This window comes from Gallinula chloropus (assembly GCF_964237585.1).
Source record: "Gallinula chloropus genome assembly, chromosome: 2".
In the NCBI taxonomy this organism is placed as follows: domain Eukaryota; kingdom Metazoa; phylum Chordata; class Aves; order Gruiformes; family Rallidae; genus Gallinula; species Gallinula chloropus.
Genome location: NC_140086.1, coordinates 36807901 through 36827367, shown reverse-complemented (window position 1 = coordinate 36827367; position 19467 = coordinate 36807901). Strand labels below are relative to the sequence as shown.

Sequence of the window (19467 nt, the reverse complement as noted above, 5' to 3'; positions counted from 1 at the left end):
CCAGGGCCTTGCCACCCTCACAGGGAAGAATTTCTTCTTCACATCTAATCTAAACCTACCCTGTTTCATCTTAAGGCCATTACCCCTTGTCCTGTCATTACATGCCCTTGTAAACAGTCCCACTCCAGTTAGTGTTGTAGTCAGTAACCTGCTCGAACACTGAGCACGTTTGAAATGGCAATACAGGTGTGGGGTCTGGAGCCCCTGCCTGAGATTAGTGTTGGGCCATTGCAGCAGTGGTCGTGGAAGATTGCTAACAGAATTAATAATTTTCTCCCAGTGAGTTAGATCTTGATTGAACAGCCTTAGGTTTCCAAGAACTGAGTAAAACAAGCCTGGTTTATGTTTTTAAATGGTAAGAGCCTAACAATAAAAATTATGCTTTAGTGCTCTGCAACACACTGTAACTTTGAATATGTAGATTCTGGTTTTCAGCTGGTGTAAAAGGAGACAGGGCTATTACCCTCTTTTCTTTCAAGTGCTTGTAAGAATCTGGCCAGTAAATTTATGATATCTGGACAATGTTTAAATTCTCTTTTGGAGACTAGACTTGCATGTTTGAACTGTTTCTGAAAATAAAACTATGCATTCCAATCTCATCTCTCACCTTGAATATTGTGAAGGAACATGTCAAAGTATTTTATATGTCTCTGTGTGTACGTGCTCACATAGATATATGTGTGTGTGTATATGGAAAAGTATTTTTATATATATACATATATACATTATATAAGAAGGAGGCAATTGTGAAACCTTTTTAAAAGCATGTATTTGGCTGTGTATGGATTTCTAACCGTGTAAAACATTTGTATTTTGATGCTTAGAGTTTTATGATATTTTGGAGACAAAAGTTTCCATAGCATTCTTCCTTCCTAGGCTTTCTCCTCCAATAAAACCATAGGTTCTAAATCAAGTTTCAGGTCCTTATTCTTACTAGATTTGAGACAATGAAAGTTCTAAAAAATCAAAGCTTCACTTAACCAAGTAGTGCATGTAGTCCAAAAACTACAGGTACAGAGGGAATATCTGCATTAAGATTCCATTCTGTGTGACTGCATTTACTTACAGATAAGTAGCTATAGACACCCTATTTTTTTTCCAGAATAGATATATAAATAAGAATTCAATAAAAATTTTCTAGGATGCCTGCATATCCTCTGTATTCTGGTTTTATCTGACAGCAAGATTTTTTCTTTTATTTTAGTATTAAAGGCTGTCTTCTCTCTACTTAATTGAGGCTAGAATGTTTGCTACAGTCTGCATTTATATAGAACCATTCTCTGGCATTTTATCTAAAATAGATCTGTTTGTGGCAGGATGAATTCTTACAACAGCTTCAGCTTGCTCATCAACCTTGGATATTGCCGAGTGACACAGAAAGTGAAGGAGTGGAGGCTGACCAAGACAAATGTAAGTATATTTGTTAGGACCAAATAATATGTCAAAACCCCTCAAACTTTAAACTTCTTTTTTTCATGCCATGAAATCCCGTGAAGATATCATGGCTGCTCACAGGACCTTTCTGATAAGTGCCAATTACTCATTCGTTTGAGGGCTGAACTTTATAGAATTAATTTACATAAGCTATCTTACAGTCACTGAATATTGACAAAATGTTCACAGACCACAGCTTACTTAGCTAAGTGAAACAATTTGTACTGATATGTTAAAGTAGCTGTTCCAGACAAGTAGCATGAATTTGAAATAGCTAGTCCCTTTAGTAAATTTGTATTGACTGGCAAAAAAAAACGCACAAAAAAATCCCTGTAGCTCTGAAAACTGGAGCCTCCTTCCTCAGCTCTGTCACTCCATTATCTCTGTTTTGCCTGCATTCTTTTGAATTCCTCTGTATGAAGGAAAAAGAAAAAAAGTTCTTAATCATGCAAGTAATCCTTAATATCCTACAGTCCTTGAAGCAGTTGTCTAATAATAGCAAAGGACAGCAGGATCTTAATGTAAATGACAGAACAAGTAACAACAAGCAACACGCTATAAATTGTGGTACATTCAAACTGTAGCCTGTTGTATCTGCCTACAAGGTACCTGTAAATAATCTTGCTGAAAAATATTAAATGTTTTGCATTTTATGTTTGTGATCTGCAAGGGTGAATATGCAGACTATTTCCTAAAATATGTTAAGTGATATACGTGGGAAGAATGGATGTTTTAATCAGCATGTTTAGAAAACTTAATCCATTCCACTAAAACTAACACGCAGTGTTAAAATTAAAAAATAACCAACAATTTATTCACAGAATGGAACAGTTATGTAAAGGATTACGAATTAATAATACTAATGCCAGATAAACAGAGTAAATTTTTAAATTATTCTACATAAAAATATAAGTGTTTTCTATTCATATACCAGTTCCACAAATCCATACATAGCCCAGGGTTTGATTATGAAAATTCAGTTTACATAGTGAGGTACTAAATCACGTGTCAGTTCTTTAACCCTAGTGCAGCACTAAAATGAAGTTCTATGTGTCCAGCTGATTTTAGTCCAGAGTTCTGTGTGACTTGTGTCTGAACCTTTCACTGATCTCTGGGCTGAATCTCACCTTAGGTGGCCAAAGAGAGAGCCTGGTACTTACCCTATCTGTGGATGTGAATTTTCCTCTGTGTTTTCTGTAATAAATTTACACTCCACCAACATTGGTAGGACTGACTACACACACGTAGACTGGTGCTACCTATGTGATCAGGGAGACTGATGCTTTAGGGTGTATCCGATGCACAGCATGGTTCTGTTATAGCTGCTATACCTGAGTTGCACGAATGAGTGGAGTCTTCTGAGCATCCAAGGTCCTGTGCTGTGAGATTCTAACTAGATCTGGTAGATCACTGTCAGCGCCTAGTGTGACAGAGTGGTAAATTAGAGATAAAAGTGTAGGTCCTACCACCAGATCAATAAAAATAAATAGCAATTGTTTTTCCTGGATCTGGTGGCTGAAAATGGTGAAGGGAAAAAAGGTACCTGTAGGGTATAGTTTCCGTAGCAAAGAGGGGTTTGCAGCTGTAATATACTCCTTTGAGATTATCTGTAAATCTGTGTAGTAGTTAACTGCTGCACCTTGTATAATAGGCTGGAATTCTACTAATATAACTAAGGGAGTAGAACAAAAATATTTGATGAAAGCAATGCTTTCTGAATTTGAAATCTAATACTGATAAATGTTATTTAAAATAGCAGTAATGATGTTATTATCCCCATCTGAGTTGATATGCTAATGTCATTGTCAAGCAGACAACGCAGAAACACCACTGCTGACAAAGAGCAGTGGTACAATTCCCAGTTGTAATGGGGAGAGTTACTGAGGGGCTTGGCATACTTGCTGATGCCAGTGCTTGTAGGCAGAGCAGCTGGCAAGATTACTTCATTTTTCACCCTGAAGTTAATAAATCTGTGTGGATGTTGTGTGGGTGATTTAGTGTTGAGAGGGCCCAGGAGTTCATAATTTATGAGTCTGAGCAGAAGAGCTGCAAAATTAATCTTTACAATAGCAACACCTGTTCTTTGACTCAGCTTTTAATAAATTATATGTGGATAATATTTACCACATTCTTTGACTACTTTGAGATAATAGCAGCCAGGTGTAAAGCTAGTTTGTGGTAGTGGGAAAAATAACAATGCAAAAAGAGAAGCTATGTGAGTCATCTTGAGATTTTTAAAATTAATACCTTCTGGTTAGTGTTCTGCAAGAAAAAGAATGAAAAAATGTGGGGGCAACAGTTTCAAATGTAGTCAGATATAGGAGTTTAAAGAGGCTATTTTCAAAGCCAATGATACCTGAACAGAATTGGGTCGCTTTGGCATCTCAACATCTCCCAACAAACATCGTTAGCAAAACAGATATGACAGCACACATCTTGTTTTATGGAAATGAAATCTGGGTTCTCAATTCTTGTAAATCAGGCTTTTCCTTCTAAATCCTTCAGGCTCTCTGACAGCATTTTAAAAAAATTATCCTTATCAGCAAGATCCAAAAATAACTGGAAGTCAATAGTTTTTAAGGCATCATGTGAACTATGACAATATTTGAAATCAAAATAGTTACTCATATAAAAGATTATAAATGATTGCAGCATAAAAGGATTGTTAAGCAACGAAAGAAAAACATTTTAAGAAATGCCAATTATTTTATTTCTTTTAGCATACCCTTTCCTTCTTCCTCTTTATGTGCTTAATTATGTTTGTGGCCATATGTCAGAGAGAGAGAGATAGGTGCATAATTATTTCCTCTTGTAATGTATTTTGTTAGTCAGAAATAGGAACCAATGGATGCTTTTTTAAGAACCACTGTCATTTAGTAATTAAATCTCTTCTGCTTGCTACATGAGGTCTCCGGTGATACTCTGTACACACTGAGCAAGGAGTGAAAATGGCCAAGGCAATGTGATCCAAAATCACGGACTTGCTGTTCTTTTGTGATTTTAGTGTCACTGAAACACCTGTAGACATGGCCTCATGAATCTTCTTCCTCAGCTGTCATTCTTCAAGACAGTTGCCCTTTATTACTTGTAGTAGTTTGCTTGTGTGCTAATTTTCTGCAGAGAGTTTTCAGAGGATTCATAGAGATCATTCTGGAAAAAGTAGGGATCTGGAGGAAATGTTTACCATTTCCACAAAACTTCAGTTTGGTGAGAATTATTTGAGTTGGCACATTCAGTTTTCTTCTTTATGGGGTACTGATGTGAGAAAACAGAAGAGCTGCATCTGCAGCCACAAGAGGATTCTTAGCCAGGTTTTATGGGAAGACATTCAGCCTTTCAGAGGACTGAGAAGAGTCAGCTTGAATCTTCTCTGAGAACAGGTCCTACTAATACTGCTGGTTGGAAATTTCTAATGTATCACAGGTTTCCAAGAACCCTGAAAAGACAAAAGACGGTCTTTCGGTGTAATTTAACCTACTGTCTACAGTCCTGATGTGCAGTTACTTCCAAAAGCTTGTGTCTGGTTTCTTTTTTGGGTGCCTCGCTCAAGAATTAACACACACAGCAGATTTCTTTAAAGTCTCAAAGCTTCGGACACAGAGGTTCCCTACCTGCAGTCAGTCCATTTGACAGATATACATGACAGGTGAATAATGTAGACCCTAAGTGAGGTCGCTACTGGGTTAATCCATATTTAATGCATGTGTATATACATTCTTTTGTCCTAATCCACTTAGGGCATATCAGTTTCTATAGTCAATGGCACACTAAGGTGGTGTGGCTACTATCACTTCAACATGCCAGCAGGAGTACTAGGTGCTCATTTCTAGCTCAGATGGTCTGGGACAAGGTTTGAACCCTCACCCACTGACCTGTGGCAAGAAATTTAAATGTTATACCACTAATACATCTGCAAACTCTTTTCTAAGTTTGAAATGGAAGGGCTACTGCTGATAAATCAAAGCTGATTGTTGGAAAAAGTGGGATTTCCACCCCATTCATTTATGTACTGGTCTTGAAACTGCAAAGGCACTCCGCTGATGACTTCAACAGGTATTGATGAAAACCTTCATTTTTCTGTTCTGCACAGATGTCCACCTAGGAAAATGACCCAAAGAATGAAAGACATTTTTTTTGTAAACTCAAAAAATTCAAGCTCTGTTCCAGTAAAATTCCAAACCGTATAATATTTCTATGTAGGCAAAATTCTTCATGCTGAGCAAATTCACATGGCTAAGCAGTTTTTCTTCAAGATGAAAATAAGTGTCCCTAATATTCAGAAAGTTTCTCAATCAGAGTTAATAATAAGGAGGAGTTTACTGCTGGAATATGTTTTTGCTGTGAAAGTTTCCTTTTGCTAGAGCCAGGTACTATCTGGTATGAGTGAGAGTGACAGAATCAGGCTTAGAGCAGCAACTGTTGATTGCAACATTTACGACATTAGCACAAACACATTCTGTTTCTGTCAGTCAGATTCAGCTATTTGCATTTGTGTTCTGCTCTGATGGAGTATATAGAAGTGCTGGAAACAACTCTTTCAGTGCATAGGGGTTTAGGCCAGGGCCAGATTTGTTTTTTCTGAGGAGTAAGATAGTTATGAGGCATACTCAAATGTTTCAATCAGATGTCTGGGTAACAGGAACATAATATTTGTCGTTGGATTTTTTTCCCAGTGAACAGTAAATCTATGCTTTTTTGTCCCAAAAGTGAATCTGGGTTGAGCTGCTGGGACACTTTAATTCCAGATTCATGAATCTTCTGAATTGGTATCTTACTTTCATTTAATATCTCAAGAGTGGTGATACAAACTGCAGTACAAAAAGCCCCATCGCCCCATCCCACATACCCTTGCTTTTGTCTGCTTGGGATAGGAGTCTTTTTCTAAATTTCTTCAGTGTGCACTTACATATGTTGAAGAATATTATGTTATCTCTCCTCCTTCCTACCAGTGGCTAGATAGGTATTTTAGCATGAGACTGTTCTGTGTTCACTGCAGAAATGGGATACCAGTAAGGGTTGTGTTCCTGTAAACAGAATTTTTCCAGGCCTGTTGGATGGTCTTGGCTGGATATCTTGTAACACCCATGGCTGAAGCTGCACATTTCATTTAACTGCTTTCTGAGTCTGAAAATGAGATAAAACAATTTTCTAGCGTGGAATCCTGCTATTAAATCCATGGAAACCTGGATTAAATTATTTATAGATAATGAAACAAAAGTAGAGATTGACAATATTTCTATCAGAAGTTAGATGACTGTTGGCTAGTGAGGGGAGAGTTCAAATGAAGCTAGGGAAAGTTGGAACAAGACAGATGATTCCTTTTTTTTTGAATGGATGTGCTTAAATCTAAAGCTGCCATTATCTCCTTATGAGTTAAGGCCTTAACTCATGCCATTTTGTTTCTGCTGACTAATACTTGGTTTCATCATGGAAAAGTTTGCACTGAACGAAGTATTTGGGAGGAGGAGTGAATTTACCATTGCAGTGAGGAAAAAATTTCTCAAAATTTGTTTCAATGCAGAAAGCTGTTCCCAGTACAGCTTCCAAACCTAAGGATATATTTTTCTGCAACTTGCATTATTCTGGTAAACTTGCATTCCCAGAGACATTTAATGTAATAAAAAATGACACTATAATTTTAAAAATGGCATAAAGAATTATCAGAGCACACATCAGGTAAATTAAAAGCTGGCTTACTGAGGAATCAAAACCTAGAGCTTCTAATGGGAAGATGGAGATGAATGGGGCTCATTAGGGTCTGATATGTTTGGATAATTGGTGGGAAGGATGAGTTGAAGTTATTAAACGGTATGAATCCCCTGGTATAATGGCCACATTCCAGTAAAATGCACTTTATTATAACCAGATGAAATATATTTGAACCAAAGGAAATATATCTGGCACTGGAGAAATGTATCTGTCTCTGCTGCAGAATAATGAGGCTTTGTCCTGGAAAGCAGTGACCTAATGCATTTAGGATGATCAGTGTGAGTGCTGAGCGTAATGCTGTCACAAAGTAGGGTAGACCATTCCTTGACTGCTTAAAAAGTTAAGTAGTGAAGCAATTATTCTACAGCATATCAGTAAAAAACTGTGGTTTTGGTGTCATCAAGAAATGCCATTTAGAAAGATTAGAATTCTTTGAGATATTTCAGATGATGATTAAAAACAACTCAGGACTTGGGAAACCCTATTAGGAGCTTGCTTCACCTAAAAGCATTCAGTTACGAATCTCAGAGGACTACAGTATCTATAAGTAGATATTAAAATTAAAAAAAGGTTAAACTCATCAAACTGTGAAGAAGGAATTTAAATGCTTTGTCCTAGCAACTGGGAGCCTTAAGCATTGTAAGCAAAAGTCATTAACATGAGGTGATAGGGCTTTCTAAATGACAGATGATAGATAATCCAGTGGGAGGTTCTGTGGACTCTATACAGGTATATGGGAGGTCAAATTAGGTGATTGCAGCAGGATTTTTTGTCATAGTGTCTATGAATATAGTTATTTTCATAAAAAGCAGCCTGGATGTGCAATTTCAGTTGCTTCCCTGGACAGCACATATTAGGCCTTCATAAAGGTGTACATGATACAATGATCATGAGTCTACATTTAATGCTGCCTGGTTTCTTACAAACCCTTGAAAATGTGCATAACCGTGCATACATGTCAACACATTTTTTGTGATTTTTAAGTTAAGGTTTATTCTAACAATTTTAAACTGCAAAGGTCCCTCCAGTAGTTTTATTACCATAATTTAGTCCCTAGAATATGAAAGTCATTTACTTGAGAAGGCAGGGTACCCCTGGATAAAGTAGCGACTGTCCTTAAAGATCCACAAATAAGACAGTTTGGATTAATATTGATCATAACAAAGATATTAATAAAACACTCTTACACTATACTGTGGTCTACATAGGCATAGAAGTGTGTATATTTCAAAGCAAAAAGTATGCTCATGCTAATTTTATGTGACTGTCCAGTATTAAATATAGAAGTATATATGATAGCAGTGTTATAAATCTTTTTATTTTAAATTATCTTGGGGTTTTTTTTAATTAAAAAAACCAAACACGTTTGCAAGTGGAATTCTAAGTTTTCAGGAAAAAATATTGTCTGGCCTTAATTTTTGAATTCCACAGACTTCTATGCTTTGTAGAAAGCACTCTGGATAGAAACAGAGGTAAGCTCATCAGATAATTTTTATGCTCATCACTAAAAACCTGTACAAACCTTTATTAGAATTTTATTCCAAAATAAGAATATAAACATATACTGCTTTACATATATCGCAATAAATTTTCTCCAGTAAATAGGAGTATGGCAGGCTATATACATAGGTACAAGAACACCGATTTGAATCACAAAGTATTGTGTATGTACTGAAACACAGGTTGTGCTGTCAAAAGATCACATAATTAAAAATAATAAACTTTTAGTCAGCTCTTCTCTAAAAGAATTTCAGAGGATAAAACAAACTATAGCTTTTTACTGATCGCTAACAACCCACTAACAAGACTAGCCTTTATAGCAAAGAAATGTAACTTTTTAATGGGAATGCAGCCTAATTTGCTCCCTGTTGATGAAGGAACTTTAACTAAATCATTTGTTTAGGTTTTGATTATATCAGATTGATCAATCCCTTATTAGACTTTGCTCTTCCAAAATACTTGTGTTGAGTAAACGCAATGTAACCGTAGCTCTTTATGAAGACACACAGTGAACTGAGAATTGGTCTAATTGAAAAATCTCTGAGTAAAAAAGAATATTTTTGCTCAAATAATTCAGTCTTGTGTTGTTTTTCAGCCCTATGGCTGCCCAGCGTTTGTGCTGTGTGAATCAGGAGGAGCTACGGAGACTATCCAAGTCTGCCAGTGGTGAGCTGAAACTGCTTCAGCTGACCTTTCAACCAAAAAATGCTTGTGAAGCAATACACCCAGGGCTTTTTTGACCATAACCCTATGAAAATTCTGAGCTGCGAAGTCATCTTACGGAGCTGCATCTGTCCTTGGAGGGGTGTATTGATGAGCTGTTCAAATGAGGGGCTGCTGTCCAGACTTCCCAGTAGGAAGGAGCCAGCCACTTCATGTGTACTTCCCAGTACAGAGCATGGGAAAGAGCTAGGAACCAAATTATGCTGATGGGTTCATTCTTTTATGCCTTTCTTGATTCTTTCATTTGCCATGCTGGCCACGTGCTTTCACTATAGGCAAGAAAATCTTGCTGCAAACTTGTGTGTGCTTTTTTATTCCATTTAATTGTCCCAACTTTTTTCAAGAGCTCTCAAACCCAGTCATCTTTCACCTGTGCCTTTTGTAGTCATTTACAGCAGTGAAGATAGAGAACCAAGTAGTCCTGAATCACATGGACCATGTTCTACACCTACTTTTCGCTCAATTTTTATCAGTGAAAATGACCCCATGAAGTACAAGACCCAGGAAGCACCAAGCAGGGAGTACGTCCCTTTGCATTAAATAAGGCTTTGGAAGGCTTTTGTCTCCACTGCTGACTGATTGATTCAGCAGAGGGGACGGATTGCTGCAGAAACCCGAAAAAAATGTCAGAATTTTTAACAGTAATCCCAGGGTTCAAAAACGACCAGGAGGTGAAGGATCTATAAAAGGAATGTGTTTTCTTTCTTTGGCCCGCTATTCTCCAAGTGCTAAAAAAATTAACACTCATTATTATCCTAATGCTGCAAATGCATTTTACAAGGCCAACATTTATTCTAAGCCAAAACTGTAGAAATTCCTCCTTTATCATGAGTGAAGAATTTCAAATTCAAGTGGGAAAAGCTCTGTAATGAAAAAGGTTAAGATTTGTGACCTAATTACTGTGACTGTTCTTCACCCCATCAGATGTGAAGACTGGGAGAGAGGCTGGTTGATCCTTGATGTATGACTTCTGTCCATTTTGGTTGAATCTTGTTTGGCAATGTGTAGTGCCAGTGAGAGTGTTACAGCAGGGTCTGGACAACACTTATTTTCTCTGTATCTTACTTCTCTGGTCTGTGAAGCAGGGTGATAAAAAGTGATAACTGACAGCAAAGCCATGAGAAATCACCAGCTAATGTTTCTAAAATGTGTCATGAGTCTGGGTCCCAGTTCTAATGTCTGGGAATGTATTTCTTTCTGGTGTGACTTCACTGACTTTAACATGGCTGCTGTTTTCCAGTTATTCTTCCGAGTGTGTCAGTGGTGGCTTCCTGCTTGTATTAACCACTTTTAAATTATTGCCATTCCTTTTTACATTGGAGAAATCAGCCTGTCAGCGTATGACTCATCTCACCTACCTTTAGCTATAGAAAAGTGAGAGAATCTAGTCCAAGATATTAGTTTTCTGAAGTAAGGAGAGAAGCAAAGGGACTTCCGAAAGGTGTGTCTTACTGGGGGACTAAGACAGGTACAGTGAATCCCATCGCCCCTTCAGGGTGTCTGTCATCTCTTGCATCTCCATCTTGATGAATTTCTCTCTCATCTCAGATGAAAGTTGATTCAATCTTGTTAATATCATTCAAGAATTCCATAATAGATGTGGGGTACCAAAGAATATATTTTCTGGATGGTATCCCACTTCCTTCTGCAGCTAAGAAGACCACAGTCCCTGAAGTTTTTGTGGGTAACAGGCATGAGAAGAATTTGTAAATGAAACAAGCTTACCTATATTTGCTTTTCTTTCCCCCCTCCCCACCATTAAGACAAATTTGTTACTTAAAGATCAAACTGAAAATGCTTGAATCTCTGCTAAATGAAGTGCCTCCAAGGAAAACAGTTGTTAAACATTAGGCATAAATGATGAAAAAATACATATAAGGTTAATAAAGGGTAGAAACTGTTCCTAACGATTCCCAGGCTTTATTTCTTTTGTTTTCTCTTTTATGCAGAGCTTTTCACTGTATGTACCCTACTCTGCTGAATATCAGTACAGTATTGGGTATAAAATCCAGGCTTATCACCTGGCAAAGTGACACATAAAGATCTTGTTCCAATTGTACTTAATTGATTAGATGGAGATAATGGGAATAGTTTGTTCCTGCCAAGATTCTTTAATCTCCCAAAGAGGGGTTGCATACTTAGGTACTCAAAAGGAATGAATAAATGTGAAGCTGCTGTGCCTGATTTCCTTCAGTGTTTTAAAATGGCAAAGTGAAAGCTTCTAAGGTAACATAGAAACCTTTCTCCATTCAGCTGTGTAATTAAATGTGGTTGGAATGTTTCTTTCATTTTTATAACCCAGATTATCCACGATAGGTCCAGTTGCAGCATTGCATCTTTTACAAACACTGGGGAGGGGGCAGGTTGAGTTGCAATTGGCAACATTTGCAAAACAATTTTTTAATGTGCATATTTAAATAGTGTAAAAGCTGAATTTCCATTTTGCTTGGGGGAAGGTTTTCAACCTGAACACAATCGGAAAAGAAAACCATACTATCTCAGCCTATCTGGTTCATCACAGTTGCCTATTATGTTTGATGCTTTTTGCAGCACTGGTCTTTTTAATACTACTGAAAAAGAAGTAGCAGAAGAACCCTCCAAAACACTGAATAATCAGAACAAATAATATAACTAAAGTCTCTGTGATTTGCTCCTGAATATTTTAGATGTAAAAAAGAAGTGGGATTCATCAAAATACTGATAGATGTTGCGTATTTAGCCATGGATTCAGCATTATGGAAAGCTTTTACAAAATGCAAACATAATGAAGGATTAATTTTCCCTTTTATCCTATTTCTGTGTGCATTAAATTTTAGCCCTAATTTCTGTGTTTTTCTGTTTGATTTCACAGGTTTGTGAAATCAGTGGGATTGTTGAAGAACAATTTAATTAAAACAAAATAATGGTGATCAAAACTACACCTGAGAATTTACTTTAAGTTTATACATAGTAATTTTAAATAAAGTTATTTTTCTAGTATCAGCAGTACGTAAGTGGAACCGCTCTGATATGTGGATGCTGTAATACACTGAATCAGAGTACTTACTGTGGCACAGTGGCCTTAGGAAAGAAGGGTAACTGTCAGCTTTTAGTATGAAGTTACTATAAGGTTTTTTTTGTTGAGTTTATACCCCTGTTATTTTGGATTGACATTTGATAAACTATAAACTCTGCCTGACCAAAATAAACTTTACCTAGAGATTTTATGCATTTTAACTTGTCTAAGGTTTTCTACTCCTTATATTTTTGTAATCTTTACTCTTTTTTAGATTAATAAACACTAAAGTATTCGCCCACATCTGCCAATGTGTATGTCCCATTCAGGTCTCACAGAGAACTAGCTGTTCACTCATAGTCACCTGCAGAGAGAGGTCAGAAGGGGGAGTGAGTGAAAGAGATGTGTGTGGGTAGCAGAAACAGGTGTTGCCCCTGCCGCATAGTTTTGTATTGAGTTTGTCTACTTTGATCTTTTAAACAAATAAAGACTCTGTTAACCAGGGAACATATCAATAAGGAATGGAGCATGCATGCAAAAAAACAAAAAAATAAAGCACCTAAAGGAATTTCATATATAAGATAAAGCATTAGTTACCCATATGGATTACTGAAACAAATTTGTTGTTTAAAATAAGCTAACTGGTATGTGCTGTGTGCTTGGAACCTTAGAAGATGCTTTTGCACAGACATCAAATGAAGGGATGTGGTGGTTGTTGAATTTACTAATTTCATTTACCTGTTAATTCTGTCAAGTGTGTTTCCAGTTTCCTTTGTCTTCAATTATGTATGCTTGGTTCCTGTATCTTGGACATAATGTTATGATGAAATTGCTTGCATCTATTAAAAAATACAGTATGACAAACCATCTGTTTGTTTCAGAAATAAAAATGAATTGTCTGTCATGAATGCCTCATAGTGTGAGCTTCCTTTGCTATCTCACAAACATGCAGTGCTAAGTACTCAAAAAGTGTATGGCCTGAGTCATGAGCAAGTGAAATGGGAGGTAACACTGTGATCAACAAGTGCTTGGTGTATGGATTGCCATAGTGTAGGATTCCTGTATGTAAAATGTTTAGCATAATGGAACCCTACAGGGATAGTCCCTCAAAGTTCACTTCAGAAAAGGGCTTCATTAATTTGTCATCCATAAAGAAAAGCTGTTAGTTACACTGTGTGTTTTTGCAATACACTTGGATCCATTTGCATATAGGAGAGCATATTATCACTGATATGCTGTGTGTAGTCAGCTGTGCTCAGCAAAGCATTCTTGTGAAACTAATACCTCCTTTTCACAGGTTTTGTTCTTCCTTATTGCCCGCATTTCATATTTTACCTTGACGCTACTGAAAAATGTAAAGCAGGTTTGCCTTTTTTATTTCTTCCAGTTGCTTCACTGCACATCTGTTAAGCTCCTTTCTTTCTGCTTCATGCCATTCCCGGGTGAAATTATGACCAGATTTAATCCCTGCGAGAAACCTCATTGGCTTCAGTGGAACTAAGATTGCCCACAAGTTGAGAAAGAAATTAGAATTTGGCAGCATCTTAATTCTAGAAGTTCTCACGTGTCTAAGAATTTGAAGAAAGATTGGCTGGGTAGTGCAGAGAGATTTGGTCAGGGACATGTCTGGGTTTATATTTTGATTACATGTGAAGAAACACAAGGCAGGCTTTAATCAGGAAGGAAGTATATAAATCCTGCCCGTGGTCCTCAGAGGGCAAAAACTTTTCAGTTCTAGATATAGTGAGTACCATCAAGGCTCATTAGAATGATTAATAGTTTAGAAACTGTAAAAGGTATGCAACTGTCTTGAAAGGTGATAGGATGGCTAGACTCTTGAGCACTTCCAGTTGTAAAAGCTGTGAAGTCTTGGGCTCTTGAGATCTGGCTGTTCTTGGGACTTGCCAGAACAATGATATTTTTCTGGGATGCTTTCTAAGCTGAAGGGTTGAGGATAAAAAAAATGGAAAATATTACTTTATTTTCACAGTAAAATGTACAGAAAATTGCATGTTTTTTTTGTTTGTTTCTTTGTTTTAGTTCTCATGATTTTGACATGATGTCATGATTTTTTAACACTTGTGTTTGGCACTACTCCCTCTAAAGCATATGGCAAGCAGCCATGGCTGATCCTAACACACAGCCCAGCAACCATTGCTGGCATTGTAGTGGAGAAGCAGCCACCTGGTACCCTGACTGCCAAGAAGCTGGCAATGAAGCATAAAAAGCCAGGAGAACTCCAAGGAGGAGCTGGGATGCACCTAATTGGCAACAAGCAGCTGGACTTAGGGGGCTGGGGAGTGCAAACAGCTGTTGGGAAGGCTATGCAGAAGGTACGTGTGATAAACTTGGTCTCACCTTTGAGCTGCAGGAAGCTTTACTTGTTTTCTGTTTGACCTTTTTGGCTTCAGGAAGCAGTTTCCATTTATCTGTTGCTTACAGAATAAACACTGCCTCTGCAGTGCTTAATGGAATTGGGAGTCAGCTGGGCAAGTTCTTCTTCTTGCTGCTGCTGTAGTTGATTTGGCAAGAGCATTGAGGTGGGGATTTTGTTTTGGTTTGGACTCTGCACCAGGCACTTCAAAGTCATCACAAAAAGTTCAGTGTAAGCGATGTAGAAATGTTTTCTCTCCAGTTGCATGGAGCAGAGCAGGTTTAGTGCTTTTCAGGAAGATACTTCATGAGTCCTTGCTGATGCAGTTTGGTTACAGCTTTTTGACGAAAAAAGAGCCACGATGAACAGATAATTTTTTCCTAGCCATATGTTTACACCTCAGTTTTTAGAAGCATTCCCTAATGCAATGAGGTAGGGGCACGGTAGTCTCGACAATGCTTTTTAATGAAAAATAATACAAATGTGTCTCTATAAAATTGCATGTAGCTTGTTGAATAAACAGCTTGCCTTCTAAAGCCAGTTTATAGTAAAATGGCTTTTATGGTTGTATGAGTTTTGGCTGCTTTCTCTTAAGACCTTTACTCCCTTGATGCTGTATCTGAATAATTTTAAAAGCGACATAAGAGTATCTCTATTCATTCCAATGATACAACAGTGTTAATAGGGTCCCTCTGTACTGCTCTTATCAAGTAACTTGATGGTTTGGCGGATTTGAAAGCGTGACTTTTTGCCACCCCATCGGCTAGCTCTGGCATTTGTAGGTGTGGCTGAGGTAGAAATGGGGAAGAAATTTTGTTTGCAGAAGTTAATAAAATGAAATTATTTCTTTTGAAATATAATCTAGTGGGAGATTTCTCTGAGCAGATCCTTATCTTGAAAATTTAAGCAATAATTTAAATGCAGTTACGTAACAACCAGCTGTACTGTGCACATGCAGTATTAACAAAAGCTTCTGGTCCTGTGGGAGTATGCTTCCGAAAAATATGGCTTTATTCACAGTTCAAGTCTCTTTCTCCTGAGTCAGTAATTACCAGAGAGGGAAGGAGACTTGTTTCCTGCTCCCTGGAGTATCGCTTCAGGTATGTCTACTTTTCACTAACAGAGGTAACTAGGTATGTGCGGGGGAAATTCTATATTGCAACAACTAAGCTCTTAGAGATATATGAACTAAATGAAAGTCAACTCACATACATGCATGTGACACTTTTTTCATTGTTCTGGCTATATGAGGTCACACTTTATATCTAATCCAATGAGCTATTAATGTAAATTGCAGAAAAGCTCCCCTGGGATAGATTACAGCAACCTGGACTTCTCTGCAGCAGATATGCTAACCATGAAGTTACCATGCGTTCAGCAGCTTTCTATGGCTGGTTCCAGGCAGCTTCCCAACAAAAAAGATGCACAAAAACCCATGTTCAGAGGCAAATGTGTCTTCCTGTGCTCGTGGCCTTTGTTTTTGGTCCTGGCTTCTACTTCCTTTGGATTAGGCAGCTGCTAGTTAGGCAATGCAATTACCTAGTTTTGTAGATGTTCTTGCCATTTACAATTTTAACTAAAATTGCAAAAGCTTGGCGTACTGGTAAAGTTCAAATGGACCACTGGTTTGATAACATTAGCTTACTTAGCATATTGCTGAAATATTAGTCAAATTAGTTTTAATTATTTTTAATTACCAACTTGCTAGTCTAAAGAAGACACATCTTTATAAGTTAGAATTCGGACTTTGGTTGCAGTTTTCTTTCCTGACAGGTTGTGTAACTACATACATAACTTCTACTACATACCTAAAGCATAGCCAAACACAATCTAGTTTGATAACTTTCCTCCCCTCTTCCCCCTCCCCCCTGCTTTGGATACTACAGTCAGATACTCTTTTCTATGGATTGTCTTCTTAAGAGAAAGTGCAACATTATTTTTATATGTACTTTCAATAGAAGCTTCCTCTACGATAGCTGTAAATCTATCAAGGTACATTTTAAAGTGAAAACACTGTACTGGAACTTCAAGTCTAATGGTGTTTTCACTTAAAAAATGTAGTAAAAATGTATAAATTTGGCTTTATCACGAGCTGGAATTTAATCACTGAAGCTCCATACACACCTCTGTAGTTGGAAGATAGCAGAGCTTTAGAGTTTAATGTTATCCCAGCTGCTGTTCCAGATGTTCTATTGTATAATTCGACACATGCTCCAACTAGTGTAGTTCCGCACCAACATGCGGAAAAACTTTTACACAGTGAGGGTGACAGAGCCCTGGGACAGGCTGCCCAGGGAGGTGGTGGAGTCTCCATCTCTGGAGATATTCAAGACCCGCCTGGACGCCTATCTGAGTGATATGTCCTAGGGAGCTGCTTTGGCAGGGGGGTTGGACCTGATGATCTCTCAAGGTCCCTTCCAACCCCTACAATTCTATGATTCTATGATTCTATGATCTTCATTGTATGAATAGTACCTGTATTATATTTGAGTGTCACATTATTTCTCTTGTAATTATCAGCCAATCCTGGGGAATGCTTCTGGTTCTGAAACACTTAGGTAGAATCACTGAACCAGTGTCTTCTGTAGATTCATGGACCTTCTCTTGAGAGCTTAGTGATGGAATATTGTTCTAAGTCATGCCACAGAAGGAACTTCCTTTTTGACCACCAAAACCAGCTATAACACAGCTTTACAGAGACACCATGGGAGATCAAATATGAGTAGTTCCTCTTGGGATTTACTTGAATGCTGAGCTGCTGATTCTCATCAGGGACCTCCTCTCCCAGAACTGTGCACATGTGTTTGCCTACGGAAGGAGTGTAATAGGAAATGGGGCTGGGAAGGGCCTCCAGATATCATTTAGTTGCTAACCCTGAGGCAGCATGACAGCAGCTAAACCATTTCTGACAGATGCTTGTCTAAGCTGTTCTGAGACTGTCTGGAGATGGAGAATCCCTCTCCTTATCTTTCAAAAATTGTATGCCCAAGTGCTTGTACTTTGCTTGACAGTGCTTTCTCAGAAACAGATATTTTCTCCTTGAATACATTCTTCAGATACTAATTTCAACATCCTGTAAATGGAATTCATATGCCACCCAAAATAACATCCTGTAAAACATCTTGAATTTTTGCAATGGTTTAAACATAGCCAGAATTTCAGCCCAGAGTTGCAGACAATTACTGAAGAGCCATTGTTACAGCCCATGAGACATGTCAGACATTGACAGCAAAGATTTGTGCTCCACAGGGTGCACGTGTTGCTGCTCTGAGAAGCCCTGCTTTTGCACTGGAAATCACATGTGATGAAACAGCAAAGGGTCATTCAAACCTCCATGCCTCAGTCATTGTAGCTGTCTCCAAAAAGCGCATGAGGAATTCATGAGTGCATTTCAAAAACTTGCCAAAATACTCCCTGGGGCCTGATAAGTACCGTAATTCAAAATCTCTCTGTAAGTGCCTCCAGAAATCATTCTCTTCCTATTGATGTGTGTAATCCAACACCTACACACTCACAACTCCAGGTTTAATAAAGTGTGGGGCCCTTTGGCTGAGATTCCAAAGCAACTTACACTTCCTATCCCCCCAGGTGATGCTACATTTCTGTGTCCAGAACACATTATCTATTATTGGCTTTTCATCTGGTCACAGATCTTACAGAATTTAAAATATTTTCCTATGAGGATGTGTTGAAAACAGCTGATGGGCTTGCCTGGGGTACTGTGATGCAAAGGCCCTCTGCGAGAGACCTCATCCATAATTCTGTGTCTGTTCTATATAAAGACAATAAGCTATTTAAAAAAACAGAGCTAAAGCTCTTCAGGTAAAAACATAGCCAAAACTCCAGATAGAATGTGTGCTCACTATTTCCCTTTAAAGGCAAGTAATTCGCAGTATGACAAATTAAATGCTATCATCTGTCACTTGTTCTCTATGCTAAATATTTGTAGAGAATAATGGCATGTTCAAAGGCTAGAACACGGATTTTTCAGCTTTCAGGCATGTCAGAAGAAGCTTAACTCATTTCAGAAAAGTAAATGTTGTACCATGCAGATTTTAAAATTGTAAGAGAATGAATTCAGGAATGTGGACATTTTTTTAGTTTTGTACCCAGATGAACTCTCTGTGATCAGAATGTTTCATTTGGGGCATGATCTAACTCAATGTAAAAAATATACAGTATCTCCTTTTCTGACCCATTACACTGGAACCACATTCAAGTAGATAAGATACACTTCAACAACCCTTCCTAATACTTTTCATATCAATTCTGTCTCCACTAGTGATTCAGAAATCTGAAAACCTTGAAAAGTGTCATTCAAAGCGGTCCCTATCTCTGAAGAGAGATGCAATGAGAGATCACCTAAGGAATAAGCTCTACTGAGAATGTAGGATACTGACATGGATTTTTGCTTGACTTCAACCTCTGATGTTCATATGGTATTATGCTTTTGCCTAAACTGCTTACCTGACCCATGATACTTTTCAACTCTATGGTTAGTCTAAAGTGCTATCACAGAATCACAAAGTTGGAAGAGACCTTTGAAGATCATCAAGTCCAACCATTCCCATCCTATGCTAAACCATATCCCTAAGTACCTCATCAACCCTTTTAGCTATACATTGGTATGTTATAATAAAGGCACTGAGATAAAGTGTTATCCTGTACCTTATGATACAGAGGAAACATTACTTTTAACCTTTGTGTATGTGATATTCACTTCTGTGACACA

General features: G+C 37.8%; 1 protein-coding gene across 1 annotated transcript in view; it reads left to right on the top strand.

The window, feature by feature from the left end:
* LOC311189013 (uncharacterized protein C8orf34 homolog) overlaps positions 1–18119 on the top strand; it is a gene marked incomplete at both ends in the record, with an annotated part of 171045 nt that extends 152926 nt beyond the window's left edge. The window contains 6 exon segments of the mRNA XM_084260598.1: positions 1317–1424; positions 1428–1445; positions 1447–1490; positions 9239–9309; positions 14468–14694; positions 17985–18119. Coding sequence (XP_084116724.1) covers positions 1317–1424; positions 1428–1445; positions 1447–1490; positions 9239–9309; positions 14468–14694; positions 17985–18119 — 603 coding nt within the window.
* Positions 18120–19467: the final 1348 nt, after the last annotated feature.